General features: G+C 43.8%; 1 protein-coding gene across 1 annotated transcript in view; it reads left to right on the plus strand.

The window, feature by feature from the left end:
• Positions 1 to 24,681, plus strand: part of ADCY2 (adenylate cyclase 2) — a 685,338-nt gene that overhangs the window by 561,582 nt on the left and 99,075 nt on the right. The window contains exon 21 of the mRNA XM_089654517.1: positions 18,217 to 18,363. Within this exon, the coding sequence (XP_089510643.1) occupies positions 18,217 to 18,363 (147 nt within the window). The remainder of the gene's footprint in view (positions 1 to 18,216; positions 18,364 to 24,681) is intronic.

Consider the following 24,681-nt stretch of genomic DNA (forward strand, 5'->3'; position numbering starts at 1 on the left):
CAGAAGCCTGAAGGCATAAAGGTTCCCACCATGCTTTGCAGAAAACCAAGATGGATGCCAGCTCATGGAGATGCACAAGCTCTGAAGAAAGGTAGGACCTTGACAGCTGTATCTTATCTGTAGCCTTTTTTTTTTTTTTTCATCCCTTCTAACATTCTGCTTAAACTTTGTGATTTGTAATAGTACTGCTTGGACTTTGAAGAAGGGGACATACCCCAAAAGCTTGTCCTCAAAATTGTATTATAGTGCAAATAAAAAAAATATCACGGACAGTACTCAATTGTTTTTTTCATTTGCAGAGATTCTAATGTATACGAATGTCCACATGGACATAGAAACGAATCTGAAGAAAAAAATATAATGAAATTAATGCACACATTCTTTTAATTTGGATAATGTCACATGATGCAATAGTAGTTCAGGCCCATGGGGAAATTAAAAAAATTTTCAAACTCTTTTGATAATTTGGATTCGGATAATGAACGTGTCCAAATTACGGTCCATTCATTTATTCGGATGCACATGACAACAATCAATATTGTTCAATCAGCTCATGCCATTTCTCTTGGTTGGTTGGACTAGCATCCAAAAATATCAAATCCTTCTGATGCAAATCCTTCCCATACAATAATTTTTCAAATATATGGTAATCTTCCAGAAAAACTGCAAAATTGTTTCGATTCCACCCAAACCAATGAATATACAAAAGGAATTTCGAAGAGACAGAATTAATTCTGAAAATGAATTGGTTCAACATAACGAATATGACTGAATTAAATCTTCAATGAACAAATGCATCTGAAATAAAAATTTCCTGCGTGTACATGTCTACCTTCCACTTTAGAACTGATACCAAAAGCACCTTCCATGTTATGTCTGGCTCTGTTCAGTCTAATTAAAACTCCTTGTTTTTTGGCCAGTCCAGAACCACTGTATTAACACGTTAAGGTTTCATGCAGTCTAAAGGCCCCTTTTAAACTGGGCAACTGCCTAAAAATTAAGCGCTACATAACTTTGTCTTCTTTCCAAGTATCCATGAAGTAAATAAAAATTACTTAAGAGCAGCAATAAAACATCTTCATGTGAATTTGTTTTGTTACTTCTTGACAGTACACAATGTTTTGAGGGGGAGGGGGGCAAAATACTAAGCCATATGACATCTATTTGAGGTGGTTATACTGGGATCATGGTTGAGGCTACAACCATGGTCTGATACCGTTTTTTTTTTTCTGTTAGCGATTGTTTTTCTAGTAAAAGTCATCTGAGTGGCTAGACAACTGCTGGATCACTTTCACAGGCATTTCCCCCCTCCCGCGCTGCCTTTCCCAGGCTCTCCCACTCCAGGACTGATCTGAACGGCGCCATCAGCTGCACTGACCAGAGAGTGAGGAACTCTGTGAGATCAAAAACTGGAAGCAAAGAGGATTTAGTCACTTCTAGTTTCAGTTTGTTTATTTACAAGCGGCTTATAAAGCTGCCAATCTTATCTCAGTTTGATTGGCTGTTTTGATGGCCAGAGGACAGATGAAGCATCTAGTAGACCCCAGAATTCTCCATAAAAAGGACCTGTCATGGCCCATGCTATCACAAGAGTTGTTGTTCATCCCTTATGATAGCAATACATTTTCTTAAAAGAATTATAGGGACAGTGCAAAAAAGATTTAAATAAAATATATATTTTTTTTAAGTGCCTCTGTCTCCCTGTGCTCACATGCAAAGGCAAACACACATGTAGGTCTCGCATGCATATATAAATGCACCACACATGTGAGGTATCACTGCGAATGTCAGAGTGAGAGCAATAATTCTAGTACCAGATGAAAAAAGTATGATTAGGATTGCTGGATTTTTTTTTTGGTGTGGCTTCCTGTATAGGAGGGCTCTAGGAGACGGTAGAGAGGTTAGTTATAGGTTAGCTTTTTCATGGGCCGCTCACAGAATGTCTAGTCTGCCTTGTTTGATATTTAGAAAAATATGGGGACTTTTTATACTTGATGGCTCACTATGTACAAAAATATGCCACATTCACATATTTAATTTGTTGGCTTGCCTACCTTAGGGTTACCAAAATGCATTCTTCTGAAGAAATTCCCTTTAACAGTCAAATATCTAGTCAGATATTATATATAAATATCTCAGCTGATATTCATGTAAAATTTTGAAATTTATCAGGTTAGCTTTGAACTGCTGCATATTGTTGCTTGAGGTCACCAGATGATAGTTTCTGGGATGTGTTCATGTAAGTGTAGATAGCTACTCTGTCACTAATGGTTCTGTTCCAAATAAGTCTAGTAATAGAGAACTATTTAACTGGGTGTTGGGTCTCCTTTTATAATCAGTGTTGTAATGGATGTAGGCACTGCCCATATAAATGCCAGGATGGGAGGAGTCCAAGTCAGTAGGGACATGGGAGCCAAACATTCCACTGACCTCCAGTGACCGCCTATGACAAGGAGTTTGACACAATATGGTGAAGGCTAAGAACTAGAAGCAGTGGGTTGTAGTCCTATACATGAATATTCAAGGCAGGATTTTGAGTGATTTGGTACCAACAGTTTGCCAATCAGAAGCCCCCTTATATGTGCATGTACACAAAATTATCTCTTTTGATTCTCATCCTACCTCAGACCCTCAGATTCTCCTCAGCAGCAGAACAAGCTCTACAACCTCTAGAATACCTCTCTCTTCTCTCACCATTCTGAAAACATGGAGTCACAGAATAATACTGCAAACACGCCTCAACACAGTTCTGGCACACAAGCAAAGGTCATACATTGCATTCTGGATGCTTACAACGCATTCTGGGATGTGTTGAAACAAGTTCAGGAAATGTTTTCAGTTTAGGTATGTGAAAACAGATCTGTACATTGAGGGATGTAAACGGATGTAATTTTACGAATCTGAAGTGATCTTATACTGCCAACATTCCGGCACATAAAACAAACACTTTTTGTTTAAATAGCCCTCAAATTTAGAGACACAAGGCAGGAAGAGGATATTTTTAACCTAAGCAGAGAATAGGACAGGGAAACATTAAATGTAAAAAAAAAAGACCCTAATAAATGACAAAAGAAACAAAAAATTCTGTAAAGGTGTGACACATATATGATGTGTCATGGAGGAGCAATTTCTTCCAATCTATACATATGCACTTTGTTGTATGTGCCATAGCAAGCTCTCAGCTCAGAGACTGAGCTGTGACTGAATTGTACGAATAATCGGAAGCTGCGAAGACCGCCTCCCAATCACATGATTGCTGTGATAGCCTGTGATTGGTTATCACAGTGATCACTTAGTAAAATTCACCCCGTATTCTTTTTCTTCTGAATGAAGAAAAAAATGCATTATATCTTTTTCTCCTAGCCAAAGGTGAAGAATGTAACCTAGGAGCATGGCTAGGAGTGCACCGAAGATGGCCGCTTAACTGCTGAGCTCCAGAGCACAGGGATCTAAAATACGCTACAAAAGGGCTAATATCTGGCTTTATCATGGTGAAGTCGAGCAGGAGTGCCTCTACATCTTGCACTCCCTGTAACTTGAATACACAACCCAGCGGCAACATACCCACGCAGTTCTGAACTAGACACACGGAGATGCCAGAGACCTTGCGTTCTCTCCCACCATGCTCCTTGGGCAGCAGATGCCGACAGAGGACCTCGTTTTTCTTCCTCTCCCCAGCTGGCTAGTCTGGCGGTCTTGAAGACCATCGCCGCAGATATAAAATCTGCCCTTGCGACAGCTGTCTCCGAGCTTCGCTTAGATGTCCAAGCCATGGCGGGAGGGATCAGTTCAGCCAAGAAGATGGCGGAGAGACACGTGCAGGACGTTAAGCAGATTACATCTATCTCACCTCATGGACATGCACTGACACCTGGAAGACCTTGACAATCAAGGTCGTCGACACAACATTCGGGTCAGAGACATACCCGAAACGATAGATCAACCTGCACTGCAGCTGACTGTGAGTACAATATTTAATAATCTCCTAGAAAGGCCTGCTGATATCCTCGTCGAATTGGAATGGGTCCACAGAGCCCTGCACCCCAGAGGAAGGGACTTGGACCCACCCAGGGACATAATTTGCTGTTTGGTGGGTTTCCCTCTCAAGGAGGCTATTCTTCGGAAGGCCAGAGACCAGGACTGCTTATTGTTTAATGGATTTGAAATCAAACTATTTCTGGACTTATCCCCAATAACCCTGCAGCTCTTCGGCCTCTTTTGGAAAAGCTTCATGCACAGGGCATCACGTATCGGTGGCGTTTCCCATTTTTTTTAATAGCTACGCATCACGGCCAAACTGCCTCGCTTTGCACATCTGTTGATTTGCAGGCCTTTTGTGATACTCTGAATATCCCTGGGACATCTTTCCCAGACTGGTACAGCTCTTTCTAAACCTCTGATCCCTGGATTGAAGTTACTAACAACAGCACCCCAATTGCACAGTGACACCACAACAAACGCAGACGATCCCATCCATTATCACTACCAGACAGGCACCATCGCAGGGATGATGATCCAGAGAACCTGGATGCATCGCCTCCTCACCGTAGAGACAGGCCTGAGTCTTAATGACATTTGTACCTTGTCTCTCCTTTAAGACCTTAGTGTGGGGTCCTCCTTTACACTTCCATTTAAGAACGTCTTCTTGTTGACTTTCTTGTTTTAGGGGTAACATATGAGATGCACTGCTACTTATCGGGGCCCCTATGTGGATAGTGCATCGGATTTGTTGTATATCCCCAGCCAGCCTCAATGGATATACAGGCCTTCTCTCTTCTCTATAGCAGTGCATTTGTTAACTTACTAATGATTTCACCCCTCTTTGCTTTGGTAAAGAGGTGTTCAGTTACAAGTGGCAAAGTCAAATGCCATAGCTTAAACTAATGGGCCTTGCACAGTGAAAGGGTTCTTTAAGATGGGAGTGGCGTAGCCTAATTAGGTTGCGGGGCTCTTCATCCTGGATTGTTAGTATTGTTAGTGAGCCTCTTGCTGTGTAACCCTTCTTTTGAGGTTTTTCTTACACTACCCAATGTTTCTAATGTAGAGATTGCTAATGTATATAAACGCTGTTTTAAGTTTGTATGCTGTTCTCTACAGTCCTTGGGTGCTCAGTCCTGGGTTCTTCATGGCCTTGGCCAGGCAAAAACTTCTCTTCCCCCCCCCCCTTCCCAACTGACTCTATTTTGCCTCCCTTTTCCTCTGTCCGCTCCTAACCTCTCTATTCCCTTTCGCTAGCAGTCACCCTCCCTCCACTATCCCCTTCCCCACTACCCTCCTCTTTCCCTCCCCCCATTCTTTCCTTCCCCTTCCCGTTGCCCACCTCCCCCCCCTTCTTCCCCCCTTTTACTCAAAGAAAGTGTGTTATTGAATTGGATGGTTGGTTATGAAGAACACATGGTAGCTTGCAGTAATGGCTCTCTTGGATAAGGGCCCTCAGGTTATGATATAGTTACATAGTTAGTCTGGCTGAAAAAAGACAAAAGTCCATCCAGTTCAACCATATATCTCTATCTAGATGTTATTACTTATGTGCACTCCTGCCTGATGTTACATTCCATTCTATTCCTCCAGATTTTGCACTACCTTATTACTCAATCTTTATCTAGACCGCTGCCCCAGTGGCTCATCTCCATCCCTGGCGCTCATACTCACTTCCATTTAGGGGTCCCTTGGGATATTAGCGGACCTCTGTGGCCTCCAATGACCTAGACCCCCTAGAGTCACCTCCGGTTTATCTATTCATCTTGACTCTACTTCTTGTACTAATTTCTCTTCTTCACTTGCGCTTTTTTTTCTCTCCTTTTCCTTTTTTGGTTTTCTCGTATTCCCCCTCCTTATTTCCCCCTCCCCTCTTCCTTCTTCCCTGTCCTCCCCCCTGCCCCCCTTTTTTTCTTCTTCTTCCCTTCCTTCATTTGCTTTGTTCGAGCTCCCCCTCATTCATTGTTACGTGGAAAAGTCCACTCCACAATCCCACTGCGGCCTCTTTGAAGGTTCGCTCTTTGAATGCCAATGGTCTGAATGTGCCAGAAAAGAGATCCCAGTTTTTTGATTAATTTCAGAGACTTAGGGCGCAAATTGTCCTGCTACAGGTAATTGACTTTAGATTGGATTGTATTCCGAAATTGAACAATAAGTCTTTCCCAGTAGTCTTTCGTGCAACGAATGCGGATGCCAAATCCAAGGGGGTTTCTATTTTGTTATCAAACCAACTTCCATTTCTTCTCCAGGACAAATTGGTAGACCCCTTAGGCTGATACCTTTTCCTCAAGGGTACTTTGGGAACCAGACCTGTGACAATCGCTAACATTTATGCGCCCAACGAAAAACAAGTTGCCTTCTTTGTTCATGTGCGGGAACCTTTGTGCCTTTTCGCCTGCGGGTCAACTATATAAGGGGGCGACTAATGTCCCCTTGGATCCAATTCTAGACTCCTCCTTTGATAAATCAACCTTAATTACCCTACAAAGCTCTGAAACAGATCAAGAAACAATTCCATGATCTTGCACTCCATGACACTTGGCATACACTAAGACCTCAAGAGAAGGATTACACCTTTTTTTCTGCTCTTCACCAAAAATATTCTAGACTGGATTATTTTTTTCTCTCTCAGGCAGATCTCTGCTTCTTGCAATGAGCCACCATTGAACCTATGGTGTTATCGGATCATCATCCAATCACTGTCAATATCTCTTTCCCTGAACACACCCCTGGAACAAAACTCTGGCGACTTAATTCTTCTCCTGTGAATGTTCTGGGTCTCTCAACGACCGTACTGGAGTTCTTTCAGATTAATGACATGCCGGAGATGTCACACCTCATTCAATGGGAGGCCCAAAAAATGTGGTTGTGCTAGGTAAGGTTATGTCTTACAACACAAAATGTTCTATGAACATGGCAATAAATGTGGCAAACTGCTGGTCAGAGTAGCTCAATCTGTAAAACAGCATTCTGTGTTTCACCATATTAAGGACAGTAATCAAAAAATACACACCCAAAATGAAGATATAGCTAAACAATTTGAATTGTATTATATGGATCTGTATAACATCAAGAAACCGACCCAGTCTGTTTGTGCTCCTCAACAAAATTCCATTGCAGTGGCTGAATTTCTCTCCAAATATTGTCCCAAGCCTCTGAAAGCCTCACAGGCGCAAGCATTGGAAAGCCTACTTAAGGAGAAGAATATGATTGGGTTGTGAAAGAGATGTAACCTGGCAAAAGCCTGGGCCCAGATAGCCTCACTTTACAATATTATCAAACGTTCGCAGACCATGTACGTCCCAATACGCTTCCTACGGACCCTAATCCACCACCTCCATTGTTAGAAGCACATATACCTGTAATTCCTAAGGCAGGCAAAGAGGAGTCGGCTGTTTCCGATTACAGGCCGATTTCCCTTCTTAATGTGGATGTCAAAATACAGTCCAAAATTCTTGCGAATAAACTTCTTCCATTACTCCCTGACCTTATTTCATTGGAAATAAGAAGAGTCTGGTGCTGTCTATTTCCTGTATGATTAACGGTGGGAGTCCGTGGATGGTGTTTAGACAGAGAAGTGAGAGTCTAACGGAAATACCCAAGTGCGGTCTGGGTCCGGTTCCGTTACATTGGTGGCAAGCAGTGGGATTGTGCTTCCAAGCTGTGAACACGTCCAAACCACCAACGGGATTCAAGATCAGGAAAGGAGACATCAGTCAGCCCAGTGGAGATATGGACCTGGCATCAGAGTACCCAGGGCTGTTACAGACCGTTCTTGCAACATACCCCAGGACTGTGTCTACGGATCAGTACCTGGAGCTCAGGCAGCAGATTTGGGAGGTGCTTTGGAGAGGAGCCCTCCAGGCTGCTGGTATGGACAAAGGCAAGTGCTATCCAACCCCAGGGAAAAGGGCCGGGAGCACTGGAAGTTACGGATGCCATTCCTGGGAGAGAAACCCCAGGCGCAATGGGTGATTGAGTTGGACAGGCTGGTCCAGCAGGAGATAGAGCTGGACAACCGATATCGGGTTTTGCGATAGTACGCAGAGCAGGAAGATTTAGGGGTGACAACAGAATGTCCTGAGGGACATGACTTTGGTGGGCCTGGATTGCTGTGGGAGAGCCTTATGGATCATTTTGTGTTTGGCGATGAAGGAGAACCTACCCTGGAGGAGTTGCGAGAAGGCAGAGAGGCTATGTTCAGAATCACAGGGGTCTCAGAGCTAGAACTAGATCTGGAATACCTGCTGAAGAAAGAACTGCATCTGGAAAGGGCATACAGGCAACTGCTAAAACATGTTCGGCAGCATGCCCAAGAATCGGCAGTGGAAATTCCAGAGACTGGGGATTTGATAGACTTCTCTGCTGAGGAGGAACCAGCAGGAGAGCTGGCAACAGGGCCAAACATTAGTGAACTCTGCCCAGCACTGGTAACATCTTCTGAGTTCCACGGACAGGAGATGGTGAATTTCTATCCCCAGACACCAGTTCCAGAGACTGGGGATTTGATTGACTTTTCTGCTGAGGAGGAACCTGCCGGCATGCCCCCCGCAGAAGAACTGGCATCAGGGCATGGCGTGGTTGACCTCTGCCCACAACAATCAGCACCGCAGGAGCTACAGGAATAGGATGCAATTGGCACCTCACAACAGCAGCTTGAGCTGATGTCCGTGGATGGGACTTCGGTCTCCACTGACACAACCCCAGAAGAGGATCTGGCATTGAGACAAGAGGATGTCAGCCTTACTTTGCAAACACTGGGGGATGTCCATCAAGTCAAAGTGGAGGAGACTACAATCGCCACCTGGATAAAATAAAAGGTACAAGGTACAATTCATCTGGGTGCACCAAGTAGTTGCAATGATATGTACAGTTTTAGGCTGGCCAGTGGCCATACATGAATCAGGTTTTTTTTCAATCAGTTGCCGGGTTGATTGAAAAAAGCTGAACAAGAGAGTAATGGTGGAATCCTCCCTGCTGTGTTATTGTATTCTGACAGCACAGACTCCGCCGCTTCCAAAATACACTGATCAGTGCTGCAGCTGATTGGAGGTTTTGGCTGTTTGAATATCTGAAGATTTAAGAAAGGATAAGGCTGGTGCCAAATTTTGCATCAAAATTTGTGTTGTAGAAAGAGTAGTTGTGGAAGATGGTCAGTAAAATCATGAACTGGCATAAATATTGTGGCTTAGCACTTTGTGCCTCTCTGAAAAAGCCAGTCTTGGGGAAATTTAAAGTATTGGATAGTTAGTAAATGTCTAATTACAGAAGAGTAGTAGAACAAGCGATGAAAGGTGGGTATGTAAGGGAGGTCTTAGCTTAAATGTGGCAAGCAGTCCACAAGCATTTTAAAACTATTAACCCTAAAGCGGGAAATGTGTTCTCTTTGATGTACTTCGCAATAGAAAACTTTATTATTATTGATAAAGATTAAATATGGGTAACTTATTTTCATGTGGTTTTAATAAGTGTTGTCAAAAAAAGAAAAAGAGCCATCCAATTTGATACGATAACCGTATCTAAATAATATCTCCGACTCACTTAGAATAAAAGTGTGGATTATAAACCTGAGTATACTGGAACACAGAAAAAATGGCAGTTGACTACTGCAAAACCGCCTAGAAAGTGGTTAATTGAAATCCTATGTGGAGTATTATCACTACAAAAGTGGATGCGATATTGTATTTATTCGATCACATAGATCATGAAAAGGTTGACATTGACAGGGTGAACATGTTGCAATCATATTAAAATCAAAGAATTAAAATAAAGAACCATTCGGCGTCTTAAAAATGATCCATATGAGGCAATAGAATTTCCTTTCTGTATTCATCTGCAGTAAAGTTCCATATTATATGGCCTGATGAAGTCTTTTTCTTCTTTAACTACTTGCCCTCTAAGGATTTACCCCCCTTCCTGACCAGGTCTCTTTTTGCTACTCGGCACTGCACTAATTCAACTGATAATTGCGCGGTTATGCAATGCTGCACCCAAATGAAATTTACGTCCTTTTTTCACACAAATAGAGCTTTCTTTCAGTGGTATTTGATCACCTGTCACGCTATAAACAAATAAAGACCAAACATTTTGAAGAAAAACAATATTTTTTACTTTCAGCTATAAAAAATATATAGTAAACTCAAAGTTAGTTATAAATTTAGGCCAAAATGTATTCTGCTACTTGTTTTTGGTAAAAAAAATCCCAATAAATGTATATTGATTGCTTTGTCTGAAAGTTATAGCGTCTACAAACTATGGTATAGATACTGCAATTTACGCCATTTTTTTGCTATACAGCGCTGTGCTAGTTTAACGGACAATTGCGCGGTCATGCAATACGGTAAATAAATGAAATTTATGTCCTTTTTTTCGCACAAATAGAGCTTTGTTTTGGTGGTATTTTATCACCTGTGCACTTTTTATTTTTGGCGCTATAACCAGAAAAACGTTTGAAGGAAAAAAACTTTTCTCATTTTGGTCATAAAAAATATCCAAAAAACTAAAATTTTGTCATAAGTTTAGGCCAAAATGTATTCTGCTACATGTTTTTGGTTAAAAAAAATCCCAGTAAGTGTATATTTATTGCTTTGTGTGAAAGTTATAGCGTCTACAAACTATGGTATAGATAATGGAATTTACACAGCTTTTACTTTCTGACTACCCATCACATTTCTTGAGGTGCTAAAAGACCAGAATAGTACAAACACCCTCAAATGACCCCTTTTCGGAGATTAGACACCCTAAGCTATCTGCTGAGAGGCATATTGAGTCCATGGAAGACTTATTTTTTTTTCCACAAGTTTCTGGAAAATAACAAAAACATTTTTTTTTTTTACACAAAGTTGTCTATCAAATGATTTATTTCTCACACAAGCCATGGGTATATGTGGAATATATGTGTATATTGTTCAGAAGAACAGCGTACCTTGATTAAAAAGTTGATTGGAGAGGGGAAAACATATAAAGAAGTGCAGAAAATGATAGGCTGCTCAGCTAGAATGATCGCAAATGCTTTAAAATGGCAACCAAAACCTGAAAGACGTAGAAGAAAGCGAAAAACTACTATTCGAATGGATAGAAGAATAGCCAAAATGGCAAGGGATCAGCCAACAATCAGCTCCAGGAAGATGAAAGAAGGTGTAAAGTTCCCTGTGAGTACTGTTACAATTAGAAGATGCCTATGTGAAGCCAAGCTATCTGCAAGAAGCCCCCGCAAAGTCCCACTGTTGAAAAAAAGACATGTGCTGAAGAGGTTAGAATTTGCCAAAGAGCACATTGACTGGCCTAAAGAGAAATGGCACAACATTTTGTGGACTGATGAAAGTAAGATTGTTCTTTTTGGGTCTAGTGGCCGGAGACAGTTTGTCAGACGACCCCCAAACACTGAATTCAAGCCACAGTAGACAGTGAAGCATGGTTGCGCAAGCATCATGATATGGGGATGTTTCTCATACTACGGTGTTGGGCCTATTTATCGCATACCAGGGATCATGGATCAGTTTGAATACATCAGAACACTTGAAGAGGTCATGCTGCCTTATGCTGAAGAGGAAATGCCCTTGAAATGAGTGTTCCAACAAGACAACAACCCCAAACACACCAGTAAACGTGCAACATCTTGGTTCCAGACCAACAAGATTGACGTTATGGAGTGGGCAGCCCAATCCCCGGATTTTAATCCAATAGAAAACTTGTGGGGTGACATCAAAAATGCAGTTTCTGAGGCAAAACCAAGAAATAGATAAGAACTGTGGAATGTAGTCCAATCATCCTGGGCTGGAATACCTGTTCACAGGTGCCAGAAGTTGGTTGACTCCATGCAATGCAGATGTACAGCAGTTCTCAGAAACAGTGCTTATACAACTAAATATTAATTAAGTGATTCAAAGGAAAGCAAAATCTTCAAACATTTTTCATTTTATATAGTGAATGTTTGAGTTTGTAAAGAAGAATGCAAACACTGCTATTTTTTTGAACAGTCTAATATTCACTTTTCTTCAATTTTTTTTAGCGGAACAACACAAATTTGATATATTTTTCTTCATGTTTTGATTTGGAATAGAATGTGTAGTGTTCCCAATGCATTTGTATGTATGGAAATAAAAGCTATTAGAAGGATTTTGAGCTTTATTTACTTTTTTCAACACACTGCTATTATTTTGAACAAAGCTGTAGTATATACCTATAAAGTCCAAAAATTCCTCTCAAAATGGAGCTTAGGCGAATCTGTTACTACATGGGATATAACTCCCGTTTAAAAATTGCGGTCTAAAGTGACTCAGCTAAATACACTATTACTTGCCACTGGTGGAAGTATCACTTAGATCGCCAGAAAATCTCAGAGTGTTTGCCTGGCTATATTCTATGTTGCCTCGTGCTTATCCAAGATGGAGCTACAGCACTTGCTTCTTTCCCCTCATGGATACCGCAGCCTATTAAAACGCAGAGCATGATGATGTCATTACGTTGATGCGTTTCGTCCGCCAATCATCGCAGACTTCGTCAGAACTGGGAGGGGACAACTCATCCATTGCCTTATATAGTGCTTTAATTGAGCATTTTTAAACCGCTTACATTGCCCTCTTGTGTTGGAATGTCATCACTACATAAAAATCCCATAGAAAAACATATGATTATTATTATTATACAGTATTTATATAGCGCCAAAGGGTTTGCTCAGCGCTGTACAGTAGCAAGGGGGACAGAACATGAGACAAGACAGTAACAATACAATACACGAGGGGTTCGAGGGCCCTGCTCTTTCGAGCTTACAATCTAGGAAGGAGGGGAAAGTGGTACAGGAGGAAATGGCTGTGGGGGATGGAGTGGTGGGAGGAGTGGAGGAGGTTAGTTGTTAGGTGAGGTCAGGTGCTAGGTGATGTTGGGGTAAGCTTCCCTAAAGAGGAGGGTTTTCAGGGTGCACCTGAAAGTGAGGAGGGTAGGTGACAGTCTGATGGATTGTGGTAGGGAGTTCCAGAGGATGGGGGAAGTCCTAGAGAAGTCCTGCAATCGGGCGTGGGAGGAGGAGACCAGGGAGCTAGAGAGTAGGAGGTCCTGTGAGGAGCGGAGAGCACGGGTAGGGTAGTATTTGGGTATCAGGTCGGTTATGTAGTTTGGGGCGGCATTGTGAATGGCTTTGTAGGTGAGAGTAAGCAGTTTGAATTTGATGCATTGGGCAACCGGGAGCCAGTGAAGGGATTGACAGAGGGGGGAGGCGGATGTGGAGCGGTTGGTGAGGTGGATGAGTCTAGCAGCTGAGTTCAGGATCGACTGGAGTGGGGATATCGTTCGTTTGGGTAGGGCAGTGAGAAGGGGATTGCAATAGTCCAGGCGTGAGATGATGAGGGAGTGTACGAGTTGTTTGGTGGTGTCTGGGGTGAGGAATGTGCATATCTTGGAGATGTTGCGGAGGTGGAGCCTGCAAGATCTAGATAGCAGTTGGATGTGGTGTAGGAAGGAGAGGTGGGAGTCCAGGGTGACACCCAGGACTTTGGCGTGTGGGGTGGGAGAGATGGTGGCATTGTTAGTAGTGATGGAGAGGATGGAGGGGGCGGGGAAGACCAGGAGCTCGGTTTTGGATAGGTTAAGTTTGAGGAAATGGAGCGACATCCAGTCTGATATGTCATTTAGGAGGTGGGCGATGCGGGCGGAGAGTGAGGGGGTGAGGTGGGGGGTGGAGAGGTAAATTTGGCATAGAGGTGGTAATTGAAGCCGTGGGAGTGAATAAGTTTGCCAAGGGAGGAGGTATAGATGGAGAAGAGGAGGGGTCCAAGGACAGAGCCTTGGGGGACATATGATTGTAGAGGAACATTAGGGAAATGGCCAAATTTAAACAAAGTTTACTCCAGACTATATTTTTGTATTTTATGTATAATATATTCCCATTTATCAGATAACCTTGTGGACATATTTAATAAATTCTCTTTTCCTTACTTAGTTCAAGAAAACTTTAAAATTAAGTTCTGTATTTAATCCTTGTGGCAATAATGTACCCAGAGTATATATCCATGATTTTTCTTTTTGAAGAAGTACTTTGTCAAAATCGCCCCGCCTTGCGGAGATATTCAATAGAGAAATTCTCTTTACTTTCAGACCTTCCATTCTCCCTTATTATTATTATTATTATACAGTATTTATATAGCGCCAACAGTTTGCTCAGCGCTGTACATTACAATGGGAGACAATACATGAGACAGTACAATAACAATATAATACAATACATGAGGGGTTCGAGGGCCCTGCTCCTTGGAGCTTACAATCTAGGAGGGGGGGGATAGTGGTACAGGAGGAAATAGCTGTGGGGGATGGAGTGGTAGGAAAAGTGGAGGAGATCGGCAATTAGGTGAGGGCGGGGTAGGCTTCCCTGAAGAGATGGGTTTTCAGGGTGCGCCTAAAGGTGAGGAGGGCAGGTGACAGTCTGATGGATTGGGGTAGTGAGTTCCAGAGGATGGGGGAAGCCCTGTAGAAGTCCTGGAGGCAGGCATGGGAGGAGGAGATCAGGGAACTAGAGAGAAGGAGGTCTTGTGAAGAGCGGAGTGTGCATGCTGGGTGGTATTTGCATATTAGGTCGGTGATGTAGTTTGGGGCAGAATTATGGACAGCTTTGTACGTCAGTGTTAGCAGTTTGATTTTGATCCGTTGGGCAATCGGAAGCTAGTGGAGGGATTGGCAGAGGGGGGTGGCGGAAACAGAGCGGTTGGTAAGGTGGATGAGTCTGGTCGCCGTATTCAGGATCAACTGAAGTGGGGATAGCCTGTGGTGAGGCAGGCCAGTTAGGAGGGAGTTGCAGTAATCGAGTTGTGATATGATGAGGGAGTGGATGAGCTGCTTAGTAGTTTCTGGGGTTAGGAATGGGCGTATTTTGGCGATGTTGCGGAGGTGGAGTCTGCATGAGTTTGTTAGCGATTGGACTTGGGGCTGGAAGGATAGATTGGAGTCTAGTTTGACACCAAGTACTCTGGCTTGCGGGGTGGGCTTGATGGTGGCATGGTTGGACGTGATGGAGAAGTCAGTGGGGGGGGGGGTGCGCAGGCTAGGGGGAAGACTAGGAGCTCGGTTTTGGAGAGGTTCATTTTCAGGAAGTTTAGTGACATCCAATCTGATATGTCGTTCAGTAGGCTGGTGATTCAGGCGGAGACTGAAGGGGTGATGCGAGGGGTCAAGAGATAGATTTGCGTGTCGTCGGCATAGAGGTGGTAGTTGAAGCCGTGAGAGTTGGCCAAGGGAGGAGGTGTAGATGGAGAAGAGAAGGGGCCCTAGGACAGAGCCCTGAGGGACCCCAACAGAGAGGGGGAGTGGGGGGGAGGTGTTAGTGTTATAGGTAACACTGAAGGAGCGTTGTGATAGGTAGGATGAGAGCCAGGAGACAGCGGAGTCTCTGAGGCCAAGGGAGTGTAGTTTCTTGAGGAGGAGAGGGTGGTCGACTGTGTCGAATGCCGCGGAGAGGTCGAGGAGTAGGAGCACTGCATAGTGGCCATTAGCTTTGGCAGTTAGCAGGTCGTTTGTGAGTTTGAGTAAGGCGGTTTCGGTGGAGTGTGGGGGACGGAAGCCAGACTGTAGGGGGTCGAGGAGGTTGTTGTCGTTGAGGTGGGAGTTTAGGCGAGTATAGGCTAAGCGCTCAAGGAGTTTGGATGTAAATGGCAGCAGGGCAATGGGTCTAAGGTTGTTCGGGTTCAGTGGGGTCCAGGGAGGGCTTTTTAAGTATGGGAGTGATGTGTGCGTGCTTTAGAGGGGAGGGGAATGCACCAGAAGAGAGGGAGAGATTAAAGATGTGGGTGAGGGAGCGTAGGATGGAGGAGGAGGGAGATCATAGGAGTTGTGAGGGGACAGGGTCGAGGGGGACAGGTGATGAGGCGGGCTTCAGAAAAGACCTTAGTGACCTCCTCAGTGGTGGTGAGGTCGAAGGAGTGGAGTGTTGAGGGGGCTACTGTGTGAGGGATGTTCGATAGGGTTAGATGGATGTTAGATTGGGTGGAGGTCTGAACAGTGGTGAGGCCAAGGGGGAGGGGTGTTGAGGGGGTTGCTGTGTGAGAGGAGGTAGGTGGAGTGGAGGTCTGAGCAGCAGCGATGTCCCTGCGAATAGTGTCAATCTTGTTTTTGAAGTGATTGGCAATCTCAAGGGCGGTGAGTGAGGTACTGGGTGGAGGTGGGGGTGGAGAGAGTAGAGAGTTGAAAGTGGAGAAGAGCCGGCGAGGATTGGAGGAGAGGGTTTTGATGAGGGTCAGAAAGTAGGCTTGTTTGGCAGCGTGGAGGGAGGAGGTGTAGGTGTGGAAGGCAGATTTATAGCGTGTATGTATGTCAGGGAATGGGAAGATCGCCGCAGCAATTGAATCTGCACATGCGTAGAATCCTGACAAAACGTACAGGCAGGCGGGCACTAGGACCCAGGCGTGCCTGTCACATATGACGGCGCTGGGCAAGCACTAGGACCCAGAAGCTCCTGTCAGGAGTCGGGTGGGCTATTTAAACCCGGCTCTTGCAAAGCTCAAGTGCCGTATGGTCTTATCTGTGTTCCTGAGTTTCTGTGAGTAGATTGTTTGTTGCCGACCCTGCCTGATCCTGATTTGCTGTCCGTCTCTTGCTCTGATCCCTGGCTTTGTCTGACCATTCTACTGCTTAACCCCATACGTTCTGACCTCATGTTGACGAACCCGGCTTGTGACCTGTTTATCCCTCTGCCTGCTGATTCTGTACTACACCGCCACCACTGTTACCGACCCGGCCTGCCCGATGCTGCTTCAGTTACCTCCTCACATCAGACTCTTACCTTCAACGGTGCCTCTACCACAGCTGGGTGAACCCAGGGGCCGCGACCTGGTCTCGGCCTGCTCCAAGTCCATCCCCACCATCAGGGGCTCTGGTGAACAAGCAGGTCGGAGCTTAGATTCCGCGCCTTGGGGGATTCCGGTCTGTGGAGTACTAGAGGCTACCGCTGCAGGATCCCTGACAATGTACATCCTTAAAATGCTGAGCTAAAGGGTTCTCTCTCTCCTTCTCACTTCTATTTTTATGATCATTTTTGATATCTCTCAGATGTTCACCAATTCTTACTCTCAATGTCCTTTTGGTTTTTCCTATATAAATCTTTTTACATGGACACTCTATCATCTAAATCACTTTGCTGCTAGAGCAATTAATGAAATTCTTTATTTGGAAAGTTTGAGATTTATCGGTACTAAAAAATGGATCCGTTTTATCTACAAGGGGACAAACTTGGCAATGGCCACACGGAAACATACCTACCGCTTTATTGATTTTTATTAGCCAGTTATCTCTGGGGACCTTCCTAAATTCTGACTGAACCAATAAATCATTCAGATTAGAGGCTCATTTAGCTATCATCAGTGGTCTTTCACCTACAATTTGTGCTATTCCTGGATTCTGGGTTAATAGATGCCAATGTGAGTTTAGGATCTTTTTAACTTCATTCCACTGTTGTCCAAATTTTGTTGTGAACCTAACTGGTTGGTTCTGCAGTTTGTCAGTTTGGATTCACTTTATTAATTAGTTCATTTCTAGTCTTATAGGAAGCTTTTCGTTTGGCTCTTCTTATTGTTCTATGTGAGTACCCTCTTTCCCTAAACCTCTGATAAAGTTGAATTGATTCAATTCTATATTGATCCTCATCTGAACAGTTTCTTTTAATTCTTTGAAATTGACCAATTGGTATACCTTGTTTAAGACTCTCGGGGTGATAGCTAGCAGCATATTGTAGAAGTGTATTTGCTGCTGTCTCCTTTCTAAACATCTTAGTGGTCAGTCTATTCTCCTGTATCGATATCGAGACATCAAGAAATGAAATTACTTCGCTATCTACCTTGTATGTTAATTTTATATTGTTATGGTTCAGATACACAAGAAAACTCTCCAATTGCCCTATGTCACCATCCCAAATAACCAGGACATAATCAATATATCTCAGCCATTTCACCACATGTTGGTTAAAGGGGGTCGAAGTATAGACCAAATCTTCCTCCCCACAGTCCTAAATGAAGACAGGCATAAGCTGGAGCCCAAGGTGCTCCCATTGATGTACCACAAATTTATTGACAAAAAGTACCTAGGAATTGGAAACAGTTATGACAAAAAAACTGTAGCAAGATGTATGAGAATTCCCTTAACATAGAGAAGTAGAAACTATTTTCCAGTCATACAGATGTGCACAAGTACATTTTGAAGGTTGTTTTTGTATTATACTTTGAAGTAATCTATAGTAACCAAATTATATGTTTTTTTCAGGATTTATATCACCAGTCCTATGACTGTGTTTGTGTAATGTTTGCGTCCATTCCAGACTTTAAAGAATTTTATACAGAATCTGATGTCAATAAAGAGGGCCTGGAATGTCTGAGATTATTAAATGAGATCATTGCAGATTTTGACGATGTAAGTATGACCAGAAATGTGTGTTTAGTTTGTGTGTGTGTATATATATATATATATATATATATATATATATATATATATATATATATATATAAAATTTTTATATACTAGGTCTAGATGTTTTCTAGAAACACGTAAGACATACTTAATAGCATATTTATGTTATGACACTTTATATGGATTAAAGTGAAGCATCACATTTTTTGAGAAAAAACTATTTTGCACTAGGTGACATACAAGTTAGTGACAGCTTATTGCCTACTACTGTTCCAGTGCTGTTGGAACTTAACATGTAAAACTGTATGTACATTTGTTTTGTGCAAATGTGGCCAAAATCAAATGCTATTACTATTATTTCTCTCCAGATGGCATGTTATTATGGCTGCATTATAACAACTAGATGGAGCTGAGGATCATTGTAAATAAGCAATTATTTCGATTTTCCTGATCCACCCTGTCACAGAAACCACCAGGGGGCCAGCCTCCTTCCCACTGACTATGAACCCAGGACTAAGGAGACCCCCTCTTACAAGGAACCTTTTCCCCAAGAGGGTTATATCACTTCCCTGGGTACCTGGCTGGCCGTGAATTCCAGCATATGTGGGGTTAAGAAACTTTATTTTCTGTTATAGGGTTTCTGGCATCAACTATTGTTTGCTGTAATTAGGTTTAGGGGATAACCTCTCACTTTGTTTAAATCCCTCCAGAGTTCAGACTACTAGGTGCTGGGAAGGACTGCATTGATTTCTTGTGTTTGATTGTTTATTTGTTTATGTAATGTAATTTTCTCCTTGGACTTGTAATGTGGGCCATACCTGTCTAGGGGGAAGGTTTTTGTGTATAAATGCTGTTATGTTTGTCAATAAAATCAGTCCTTGTTTTACTCCAACATTCATTCTGTCTGATGCTTGGGGTAAATTTGCTATATTCCTCCAGAGTGGAGGAAGCTGTAGTTTGGCGGAGATACCCAGTTGGGGTGTCAAGCAGTCCATCACACACTCTATTCAAACTTTCCTAATTCACTCAAACTGGAAAGAAAATTTTTTTGTCCTTATCTTCAAATAGTAGTATGTACTTGCAGGGGCGTCCCTAGGCAGGTGCAGGGGGGTGTGCGCCACACCGGTTGACACCTACCGCACAGGGTGACACCGGACCCGCTCCATGAAAAGGTAAGTTGTAAAGCAAGCCGACGATCCCTGCAGGATGGATCGGATCTGTGGATTGGGGAGCATAATGGATCAGACTCTGATTCATTATGCTCAATCCGCAGATCCTATCCATCCTGCGGGAATGGTCGGCATACAACCTATATGGGGTGACACCGGACCCGCTCCACAAACAGGTAAGTTGTAAAGCTAGCCAACAATCCTCACAGCATGGATCGGATCTGCGGATTAAGCATATTGGATCACAGATCCGATCCATTCTGCGGGGATCGTCGGAGGGGGTGTCACCAAGTGTTATCGTACCTGGTGAAACCAACCCTAGGGACGCCCCTGTGTACATGTAGTTTCATGGGATGAATAGCTCTACTATTTTTTTAATACACCCAATAGTGTTACTGTAGACAAAAAGTGCACACATTCGTATACATTTTTTTTTTGTTTATAATGACACTAAATTTAAGTTATACAACTAAACAATCTGATTATTATTATTACTAATATACAGGATTTATATAGTGCCAGCAGTTTGCCCAGCGCTTTACAATATAACGGGAGACAGTACAGCAACAATACAGTTCAATACAAGAGGTATTGGAGGGCCTTGCTCATTGGAGCTTACAATCTAGGAGGGAGGGGCTAGTGGTACAAAAGGTAGGAACTGTGGGGGATGGACTGGTTGGAAGAGTAAAAGATTCCATTATTAGCTGAGGGCAGGATAGGCTTCCCTGAAGAGATAGGTTTTCAGAGATCGCCTAAAAGTGGTAGAGTAGGCGATAGTCTGATAAATTGTGGTAAAGAGTTCCAGAGGATGGGGAAAGCTCTGGAGAAGTCCTGGAGACGAGCATTAGAGGAGGAGACAAGGGAGCTAGAGAGCAGGAGGTCTTGCGATGAGCGAAGAGTACGGTTTGGGTGATATTTAGAGACAAGATCGGTGATGTAATTTGGGGCAGAGTTATAAATGGCTTTATACGTTATTGTTAATGTTTTGATTTTATCCGTTGGGCAATGAGAAGCCAGTGGAGGGATTGGCAGAGAGGGGTGGCAGATACAGAACGGTTAGTAAGGTGGATGAGTCTGGCAGCAGCATTCATGATAGACTGAAGAGGGGATAGCCTGCGATTAGGTAGGTCAATGAGGAGGGCGTTACATTAGTCAAGGCGAGATATAACAAGGGAGTGAATAAGTTGCTTAGTGGTTTCCAAGGTTAGGAATTAGCGTATCTTGGAGATGTTGCGGAGGTGAAGTCTATAAGATTTGGACAGTGAATGGATTTGGGACTGAAAGGACAGATGGGAATCTAGGATTACACCTAGTACCCTGGCATGAGGGGAGGGACTGATGATTGTGTTATTGATCTTGATGGAGAAGTCAGGGGAGGGGGCACGGGCTGGGGGGAATACTAAGAGCTCAGTTTTGGAAAGATTGAGTTTGAGGAAGTGGAGTGACATCCATGCCTATATGTCACTTAGTAGGTTAGTAATGAGAGAGGAGACTGAAGAGGTGAGGGGTAGAAAGATAGATTTGTGTGTCATCAGCATAGAGATGGTACCTAAAGCCATGGGAGTTTATCAAGTGAGCAAGGGAGGAGGTGTAGATGGAGAAGAGAAGGGGTCCAAGGACAGAACCATGAGGGACCCCTAAAGAAAGAGGGAGTGAAGAGGAGGAGGCAGCGTTATAGGTAACGCTGAAGGAGCACTGCGATAGATAGGAGGAGAACCAAGAGAGAGCAGAGTCTCTGAGGCCAAGAGAGTGGAGTTTTTTGAGGAGGAGGGGATGGTCAACCGTATCAAAAGCCACAGAGAGGTCAAGTAGTAAGTGTATGGAGTAGTGGCCATTGGTTTTAGCTCTTAGTAGATCATTAGTGAGTTTTAGTAGGGCAGTTTCAGTGGAGTGTAGTGAGCGAAAGCCAAACTGTAGAGGGTCAAGAAGGTTGATGTCAGTGAGGTAGGAGCTCAGGCGATTGTAGACTAAGCGTTCTAGGAGTTTAGAGGTAAATGGCAGCAGGGAGATGGGTCTTAAGTTGTTCAGGTTGGTGGGGTCCAGGGAGGGCTTTTTAAGTATGGGAGTGATGTGTGTATGCTTTAGAGGGGAGGGGAACGCAGTAGAGAGGGAAAGATTGAAGGTGTGAGTGAGGGAGCATAGGATGAAAGAAGAGGGTGACCGTAGTAGTTGTGAGGGGACAGGATCCAGGGAGCAGGTAGTGAGATGGGCTACTGAGAAAACCTTAGTGACCTCTTTGGTAGTAGCAAGGTCAAAAGAGGAAAGTGTTGAGGGAGGTTTAGTATAAGGTATGCTAAGTGGGATGGATGTCTGTGCATTGCAATGCCCCTAAAAATTGCATCAATCTTGTTTTTTAAATGATTTGCAATCTCTTGAGCAGTGAGTAAGGTCCTGGGTGGAGGTGGAGAAAGTAGAGAGTTAAAAGTAAAGAAGAGACGACGAGGACTGGATCACAAGGTATTAATAAGAGTGACAAAGTAGGCTTGTTTGGCAGGATGAAGGGAGGAATTGTATGTTAAGAAAGCAGATTTATATAGGGTGAATGCTTGGTGAGATTTGGTTTTACGCCACAATCGCTCCAGCGCATGGCTATATCGTTTAAAATTTCTGGTGTCAGTCTGCCAAGGTTGTAATGGTCAGGGCCTGATGCTTCATGTTGTTAGAGGAGCAAGTGAGTCTAATGTGGATGAAAGTGAACTGTTGTAGACAGTAATGGCCAGGACAGGACAGGGGAGAGATTCTGTCATAGAGTTGGTCAGTTGCAGAGTGGAAAGGAGCAGGGTTCAAGTTGTTTGCTGCTTGGAGTGATAGGTGTTTGAAGACGAGGACACTGTGAAGGTGATGAGATTGTGATCAGAGAGAGGAAATGGGGTGTTTGTGAGGTTGTAGGGAGTGCAAAGACGGGAGAAAACAAGGTCTAATGTATTCCCATCAGAGTGAGTGGAGGACTATATACATTGTGCTAATACAAAAGATGAGGTTAAGTTGAAGAGTCGGGATGTAGCCGGGTTGTGGACATCAATAGGGATGTTAAAATCTCTGAGAATGATAGTGGGTAGTTCAGAGGAGAGAAAGTAGGGTAGCCAGACGGAGAAATCATCAAGAAAGCGGGACACCGGTCCAGGAGGCCGATAAATCGCTGCAATCCTCAGAGAAATGGGAGAAAACAGCTGGATTCAGTGAGTCTCGAAAGAAGAGAAGGATAGAGAGGGAGGGTTAGGGAGGACTTGAAAGGTGCCAGTGGGGATAGAAGCAAACCAACTCCACCACCTTTCCAACCACTGGGTCTGGGTGAATGAGTCCAGAGAAGGCCTCCATAGGAAAGTACTGCGGGAGAAGAAGAATCTGCTGCTTGAAGCCAGGTTTCTGTAATTGCTAGTAGGTTAAGGGAGCGGGAGACAAAAAGGTCATGGACAGAGGTGAGCTTATTACAGACAGAGCAGGCATTCCAGAGCGCATATGAAAAAGGGAGGGTGGGTTTTGGGAGCACGGGGACTGATATTAAATTGAGGGGATTGCGGCTATTCCTGGAAGAAAGAGGATGCCTGGTGTGAGGGTCAGATACTGGAGGACCAGGGTTTGGGGTGATATCCCCAGAGGTTAGGAGAAGAAGAAGGGTGAGGAAAGTAAGATGGGAGAGGGATGTATACGAGTGCACGTGCCTTCCTGTCCTGGTGTTTGGGTGAGCAGGTGAGTGAAGTATCAGCAGGAGGTGATGAGAGCAGTAGCAGGGAGATGGTAGCAGTGAGGGTGAGATGTACAAGTTTTGGGGTGGAGCAGAGGGGTAAAGAAGTGAGATTTTGGGAACGCAGGATAGTAATATGAAAAGGAGGAGTAGAGGGGACATATTAAAAGGTACACGGAGTGGGACTCAGACTTGTCAGAGATGTTTCCCAGGGTGTTTGCTTGCAGTCTGTCCAGCGTGCAGTAGAGTTTCTTGCTGTTGTATCTTTCTGTTGCTTGCGTTTTCCAGCTTTAGTTAAACTGCTGTTTTCAGCTGCTTCTTAGCACTCCATCAAAAACAGCACTCATGAATAAACCAGCACCCCATCTGTGACCACCCCCCATGAGTTGATCTAAATTTATAGGAAGATGGTCAAATGAGCGCTCTTCCCCGCCCTAATTAGGAACTGATAAGGATCACATGAATAGGGAGGGTTGTTTCTCAAACACAGACCAGACACAGGCCACAGTCATAATAAGAGTGCAGCAAGAGGTGAGAAATAATCAACATAGACAAAAATATATATACACTATTTGTTCTGAAATTAACAGGAGCCTATGTGTTGTTGCAGTTTAGAGTGGAGAGAGCAGATAGCAGCAATTTACCCAGAGATAGCAGGAGTCTATACATTCTTGCAGTTTAGAGTGGAGGGAGCAGATAGCAGCAATTTACCCAACGATGGCAGGAGTCTATGTGTTCTTGCACCTTAGAGTGGAGAGAGCAGATAGCAGCAATTTACTTGTGAAAAGCAGGGAAGCCATGATTAGACTGCTGTGTTCAACTGCTTCTTAGCACTCCATCAAAAACAGCACTCACGCAAAAACAACACCCCATCTGTGACTACGCCCTCCAATCTGTGACATGATGAAATTATTTTCAAATGAAACTCCTGAAAGGGCCTGGTATGGCTTTTAGGGGAAACTCCACGCACTTTAAAAGTTGTTTTTTTTTTTCTGTTTTTTTTTTTATAAAAATGTAATTCCTGCTGCAGCAGGTGTATACATTGTAAGGATGTGCAACTTTGCAGGTAGTTTAAGGGAACCCCCAGGGATATTTAACCCTTTCCCTGCCAGAGCCTGTTAGGAATGGACTTGCCAATAGTGTTGGGACTCACCTGCCTTGTGGTTTGCAGTACCAGGACTGGCCAGCGGGTGCTCTCAGCAACCAGAGGCTCACTTCTGCAGTCAGCCAAAACACCTGAGGCTGATTGCAGGAGGTGCATATAAGGAATGGCCAGACTTGCAATCAGGGCCTTGGTGTATGTTTTCCCAAGAGCCCCTGTACCTGCATCCTGTCGGCTTCCTGTCTGATCCTGCTTTATCCCTGACTCTGATTGTACTCTGCCTGTCCTGACCTCTGCTATTCCTGACCACTCTCCAGTCTGCTCCTTTGGTACCTTGTCTGCCTGATTGTTCCTGACCCGGCTAG

This window comes from Staurois parvus, unplaced genomic scaffold (assembly GCF_062004578.1).
Source record: "Staurois parvus isolate SC_StPar_1 unplaced genomic scaffold, SC_StPar_1.0 ptg000772l, whole genome shotgun sequence".
NCBI lineage: Eukaryota > Metazoa > Chordata > Amphibia > Anura > Ranidae > Staurois > Staurois parvus.